Raw genomic sequence first — 7,379 nt, 5'->3', positions numbered from 1 at the left:
GTGACATGAAATTATTTGCTCATGATTATGTTTTTGTGGCGTGACTTTTGACATTAATATGCTTCCACACAGGGACGGTCCTAGCCTGTTTGGTGCCCTGGGTGAACACTCCCCTCCCACACACACACACACACACACACACACACACACACAAAACATATTAAGGATTGCGCAATAACATATTTTATTGTGATAACTGTTGTCAGAACTATACTGAATTTAAACAGATAAACACACACACACAGAAAGAGAGTATGCATAGTATGCAAACGGCTAACAAACAGCCATTATAATTCGTAGAGGAGACAAATCAACAATACATCTCTTCCAATTAATGTCTAATTAATATTGTGCTGAACACAGTCCAAAAGATTCAATAAGCAACATCAGTATCTACTGTCTGCCTACTGTTTATTATCATAGCCAAGTGGCTAACAAAGGTAAACAGAAGTTTATCACTATCCCTACTAATTAATGTTATCTTGTTTCAGGATACATGTCATACATGCTACCTGCCATTACCCACACATGACACATCTGCTTACATTTATCTTTTTCTCGTTTCACCTCCTTTTCTCTTTTTTTTCTAAACTGAAGCACCTGATGGCTTTGACCTTTTCTTGTCCATTTTCCATTGGTGTTAGTTCAACACTCCAATATCTGACTGACTGATTGACAGAACAGATGATGATCAGTTATCATGGTCATCATCATCATCCTCATCACCATCACCCATCATCACAGGACAGACGATCAGAGGTGCAGAGTTTTTACCATCATCATCAACATTCCAGGGACAGAAGAATGGGTAGAGTTTCCCGGTGAAGGAGCAGCCAGTAAAGGAGTAGATAAGAGCTGCATCATCTACATCATGAAAGGAGACCAGACCCTCCTCATAATCCACAAACACCCCCACCTTCTCAGGATCTGACTGAAGGGAGAGACAGACTGGAAGACCCTCCAGAGCTATATAATTATTTTTATATACTCCTACAATCCAGTAACCTTTCGTTCGGTTCAGTTCAACCGTGAATTTTTCCTTCCTGTTGACTGACTCTGTGACCACTCCTAACATCAATTTGGTCTTGTCTTTTACTTGAACTTCAAAGTAAAATCTGCCTGATGACAAACTCTGCTTTCCTAAAACAATGAGAAATTCAGAAAATCTCTCTGGGTTGTCTGGAAGATCATTCTCCTCTTCACCACAGTGTACTTGTTTTCCATCATCAGACAGGATGAGTTTAGGATGTGCTGTATCAGGATCAAGAGTCACATCCACTGCATACTGCTGGACCCTCTTCAACTCAGCTTCAAACAACTTCTTCATTTCTTTATTGAGTGTCTCCTTCAGTTGACTAACAGCTTTGACCCCAGCTCTCACCACAGTCCCCTCATATGATGGTGGATGGATACTGACCTCTGTCCAGTCCTTGGTGGCTGGAGCAGCTTTCAGGGATGAGAAGCTTTGGAGGAGGTGGAGGTGATCTTTAGAGCGTGAGAGCTGCTCCACCTCAGAGCTTCTCTTCATCAGCTCAGAGATTTCCTGTTCCAGATCTGTGATGAAACCTTCAGCCTGTTTCTCTGTTGATTCTTGTTTGTCTTCGATCTCCTTTATGAACTCATTCATACGTCTGTCAACAGACTCCTTCAGAGCAGTGAAGACCTGAACACCTTCTGCTTTCTTTCTGTCTGCAGCATCTTTGCTCATCTTCACTGACTTTTTGATCTTTCGAATCTTAAGTAGTCTCTTTATGATCATCTGTTGAATTTCAGCTTCAGTCTTGACCAGTTCTGCCTTCTTTCCTTCATATTCTTCTCTCAAAGGAACAAACTCATGAGTCTTGTGGTCAAAAACACAGCAGACCATGCAGACACATGTCTGATCAGTCTTACAATACAATTCCAGAGGATTATCATGTTTTATACACATCCTGCCTTCCAGGTTCTCCTCAGGATCGATCAGCTGATGTCTTTTCAAACCTTTCATTGTCAGATGAGGCTCCAGGTGAGTCTGACAGTAGGAGGCCAGACACACCAGGCAGGACTTAAGGGCCTTCAGTTTGGTTCCAGTGCAGATGTCACAGGGAACTTCTCCTGGTTTGGCAGCTTGTCGCTCTGAGCTGCTGCTGCTGACTTTCTGCTGAGCTTCATGTCTGAACTGAGAAACCATGTCAGAGATAAAAGTGTTGGTGTGCAGCTCAGGTCTGGTCTGAAAGACCTTTTTACACATGGGACACTGACACCTCTCACTGATATCGCAGTGTTGACTGATGCAGCTTTTGCAGAAGTTGTGTCCACATGGTGTGGAGACTGGATCAGTGAAGACATCCAGACAGATGGAGCACAGAAACCGATCTTTCGATAGAAGACAGCTGGCAGCAGACATGTCTGCACTCTGAGTGAGAAAGAAAAGAAATTTTGTTTAAAGTGGACTTTTTCTGCTTTTCCTTCTTTCCTGTCACATATCTCCTATTGTTCACCTTGTGAATGTTCATTTTTAAATAATAAGGTCAGTGTATGTAATCCCTGTGAGCTCAAAGTTCAGACTACAGATTGCTCTACAAACTGAGTTTCAGATAACTTTCTCTACGTGGGACAAATGCAGCCACAAGAGGGTCACAATCCAGTCCCCTCCTAGTGCTGACCTCAAGCCTGGGGAAGAAGGGAGGGAGAAGGCATGTTCAAGCGCAGTGAGAGATGAGGAGAGGCATCCATGTGCAGATGAGAATACAGACTAAATGTAGCAACTATGACTGGTAAAGTGCTGATATTATTGAGAGAGTATAGGTAAATGAGTTGTGTATGCATGAAAAAGCATAGCAAGGAAGCACAACTATGAGCGTCAGAGGTAGCTTAAAGCTGTTCTACCACAGTGTAGGTAGGAAAAGAAACAGTGTATGGATAATCTTGAAGGATGAGTATGTCAGTGCTGTTGTGGAGGTGTTAGACATGATCAGGAATGTCTCACCAGTTGGGCAGTAGAGAAAGAGGAATTGTGGAGTAAGTTTGATGAAGTTTCACCATGTTTGTTATCACATATCTGTGAATATCGGGAGCAGTCCAACCTTATTAACATTTCCTGCCCTATTTCAAACATTGTCTTCATTAAGTACATGTAAAATGTTCATTACTGTCACAACTCCACTTTTACACTTGATATAATGTCCATCACTGATCACCATGCAGGGCTCGCAAAATTTCAAAATCCCTGGTAGCCCTTTGGGCAGAGACTCTTCAGTTTTTGGTAGCCCAAAATAAATTTAAGTAGCCCGAATACAAAAGAGAGCAATTTTTTGATTGATGTTTTGTTTCCTGTTTTGTTTCCGTTACAATATTATACTTTGATGTATAATATTGTAACGGAAACAAAACATTAATCAAAAAATTGTTGAAACACAAATGACAACATTGTATAAAAATTACAATCATCAACTCAAATACTTGGTTCTAATTGAACAGAAATTTTTATGAACTTGTAAGAACTGTGTAGGACATGAATCAGTCTGTGTCAGATCCTGAATTTGAAATTTCCACTGAAGTCACAGGTAAGAGGCAAGTGGAACCAAGATCGAGGCCATTTGCTTTTTGAAGTTTGCAAAGACTGCTAAATTGTGCCAGTGGTAGTTCACTCTTTGCAACATAGTACGCTGTTCTAAACGGATTTTTCAGGTTTATTTTTAGTATGTTATTTGCAATTGGTGTTTGTTCTGGAAAAGATATTGCAGACTGAGCAATAATGCATTTCTTGCATTTCTCATGGGTTCTAATGGGGGCCTTTCTTAAAATTACTGGTCCCAGTAACAAAGGCGCTTGTCGACTCAGAAATCGAGGGAAAACCAACAACACACCCGGCAGAACATTATGTTATTTACAGGCAGGATTAGACTCAAAACACAGACTCGTGTCGACTACATCCACCTGAGAAAACCCAGAGGAACCCTCCCGAGGGATTAATAAAGTTTTATTTAATCTAATCTAATCTAATCTAATAACTTTAATCTCTGCCAAACCAATTTACTCACGAACAAATAAAATACTGAAAAAAGTCAAACAATAACATTCATAACTTATCTAAGTGTCTTATATATATGTCCACAAAGGCTTCTAGACTTCTGATTGGCCAACATTTCTACATGGTTAGGAATATATTGCCACCTGTTGCTTTGACATGTTTCTAGCAGCGTTTTCCTTTGTTTTTGGCGTTTATGTGTGGACAGAATTTTATTTTTTTTTTTAAAAACGAAAACGGAAAATCTCCGTTTTTAAAAATGCCCATGTACGTGTGAACGTAGCCTGAAATTCTGGATTCTCCCGGAAAAATCGGGAGGGTTGGCATGTATGGTCCAAGACAATTGTCATGCAATGCTACTCTAGGACAGTCCAAGTATAAAAATGTGTAGCTGGAAACAAGCAGAATAAGTCCACTTTAAAAACTGTTAGGATGTGATCATCAGTCATTTGGATGCTGTAAAAGGTAGAGTGATGAGCAGGTTAAACAGGATCAACTGTTACTGATAAATGGTTCATGTTCTGTTGTGTAGATTGTTTTTTATTAAAGAACATCCCTGTTAACAAAGCTCTGCTTACTCAGTGTCACACACACTATATTTCCTGTCACTCCTTCACAATAAAATAAATCCTTGGCTATGTTTTTACTGTGAGCGAGAAAAAAGAAATAGAAACAGTAAGTACAAGAAGTAGTGAATAAACAGTAATAAAAGCAAGCAGACTGAAATACAAACCATGTAATTCACTTCCAAAGTCCGGAGAAGTGACAGCTAAGTTTCCACAGTGGATTTGTGGCTGAATGATAGCATTTTTAGAAGAGATCATTTTTCTGATTTTCAGACGCAGGACCACACCTCCATACATGCCCTTTCCTGTTCTCTGTCTATATATGATCCCCCTGCACTACAGGCTGTTCTTATTTCCATGCCCCTCCCACTCTTTTCAGGTAATTTACTTCTCATTAGTACACAAAGATCTGCCAGGCCAGGGGAGCCACCACCCTCCGCAAACCGCAGACTCAAGTCATGCTCAAGCCATCTGCCAGTATCTGTTAGAAATGCTGTCAAACCTCATGAGGATGTGGTCCAAGCTAGTGAATTGGAACTAATGTGACTGTGATGAGATCAAAGATTTTAACTGTAAACTTCTTTGTCTCAGTCCAACACATGTAGTCTGATGAGTGCCGCTATAAAGTCAACTCTCATTTCAACCTTTTTGAAACAACAACCGAAGAACAAAACAAGTTTGTTGCATTTCAGCCTCTGTGCAGAGCTGAAGTTCAACATCTGGAAAGAAGAAGCTGCACCGCTGACCTTTGTAGGTAATCCTGATGTCTTTAACTCATTAAGAATATTTCTAGGGTCTTTTTATGAGTCTCCTCATGCTCTGAATCCAGTTCATTCCCCTTTAATTGGTTAGTTTTACTCTGAATCGGCGCTGCTGACGGATTTAATGAACAGAAAGTGTCTTGTCGCACCGGGGTCTCCCCTCATCCTGTTTACAGGTTTATAAAGTAGGAGGATCAACAGTTGCCCTTTAAAACAGTGTGATCATGGACATCTGTACTTACCAGTGTTGGACAGAAGCTCTGCTGTGCTGCTGAGAAAGGCTGGATGAGCACAGTTTGATGCACTTTTGAAGAGAAACTCACTTTAAGTTTCACTTTTAGATTCTTTCAGATGCTGCTCCGCCTCTTCCTTCTGCCGGCTCAGCGGCAACTTTTAATGTAATGTATACCTTATTGATCCCTATGGGGAATCAATATGAATATTTATCAGGATACATTCAAATGTAGTCTGATTAAGTTGAGTCTCCGCTTCTTTCTGTAGTTCCTGCAGGTACTTATGGACCTGCGTGTATGTGTGTTACATTTCAGTCACATGGAGCAGGCTTTTTGGAAAAGCTGAATTCGAAATCTTTGTGCTGATATTTTCTGTTTGGTTTGACTTCTGAAATGCTGTTCTGTCTTAATCTGCATTTTTTATTTCCCCAAATCTGTACAACATCTGTTGAAGAGCACAAAGTTAGTCAGACCATTGTGACACATTACACCTGAAATTGAATTTTTAAATGTTTATCTTTGTGTAACTAATGCTCCAGATATGAGAAGACCAAAGCCACACAGAGCATCCTGGCAGATAAGCAGCGCCATGTGGAGAACGCTCAAGACACCCACACAAGTGGCGAGCACCAGGAAAGAGGAAGTGGCAGGACGCAGACCTTTGTTTTGGTTCTTCAGCTGAAACAGTGATGAGACAAACAAGGACTATCTTGCACACTTATGGAAAAACAGCAAAACTTTTTTTTATGATGGAATCAAAGAAAGTGAATCGTCTGCTGTTTGATATGAAGCCTCAACTCAAGTATATTCAAACATTGAATCTGGAAAAAAAAACACCATTTACACTGAGTCATACTTTATTGTCCTTTAGGAATATTTGCTGTGGGCTCAGTTGCTGTCATTGAAGCTTCCTTCACAAAGTGTTAATAAACATTTGAATAAAAGAGAAATAAATAAATTGATAAAGAACAGAAGTCTATCTGTTAATAACCAGTCAATTTAGTGAAAACAAACAATCCACAATTCTCATATTGCGCAGATAACTTTAAAAATGATCATTAAAAACCCTGATTGACATGCAGGCAAATTAATTTTTAATGTTTTTCAGCATTTTGAGACTCTGTCTCTTCTGCCAGAAGGCAAGAGCTACTCCTCAGGATGGAGGATAGATGAGGGTCTAATAAAGCTCTGTGACTCAATGAATACAGGTCACTCATGAATGGATTGTATGGAGAGGTCTTCAGTCCTCCATCACCTTCATGGCAAACTGCACCAGACACCTGACTTGGGTTCTGTAAAAGGAGATGATGCTTTAACACATTAAAAGCAGAGATGGTTTCAACAAACAAAACACAGGTGGAGTCTTTGGGATTTCCCCAGTGCTTCAGAAATCAGTTTCTCTGATGGTGTCATTTCTGTACCAACTGTCCCCACAAACATGCAGCTGCCAACCCTCTCGGTTCTTCCCCCAAGTTTTTTTTTCTTTGCACGCACAAGAGAAAGGCCATGCAGTTTGATCAACTCCTCCAATTTTCTTCTGAGTGACAGTGTGTTACAGAGTATCATGCTTACCAGTGGAGATCCACTGCCTTGCCCGGGGAACGCTGTCGTATCACTCCCTCTTTTCCCTCTGTTATGGCCTGTCTAGGGTCGTAACACCTCTTTTTTAAAAATAGTTTTCTATGAAACAACTGTATTTTAATAGCCTTGACGGATTCATCCAGCATAACAGAGGTATAGTGGTGCGTCTCTGGTGTAAGTGTAGGTCAGTGGTGGCTCGACTTCAACTTGAGTAAATTATTCAGTGGCA

At 40.4% G+C, this 7,379-nt stretch overlaps 1 protein-coding gene across 1 annotated transcript; it reads right to left on the bottom strand.

Annotated features, from left to right (window-relative positions):
- Positions 1-506: 506 nt before the first annotated feature.
- Positions 507-2,395, bottom strand: LOC146361475 (E3 ubiquitin-protein ligase TRIM21-like). The gene has a single exon (XM_084922128.1). The coding sequence runs from the start codon at positions 2,384-2,386 to the stop codon at positions 692-694; it is 1,695 nt and encodes a 564-aa protein (XP_084778254.1). The 5' UTR covers positions 2,387-2,395; the 3' UTR covers positions 507-691.
- Between the last annotated feature and the right edge of the window lie 4,984 nt (positions 2,396-7,379).

Source organism: Perissodus microlepis, chromosome 23 (assembly GCF_051167445.1).
Source record: "Perissodus microlepis isolate ML-2025 ecotype Zambia chromosome 23, ASM5116744v1, whole genome shotgun sequence".
NCBI classification, from domain to species: domain Eukaryota; kingdom Metazoa; phylum Chordata; class Actinopteri; order Cichliformes; family Cichlidae; genus Perissodus; species Perissodus microlepis.
The sequence above is the reverse complement of the archived record's forward strand: the minus strand, read 5'-3'. Positions and strand labels throughout refer to the sequence as shown.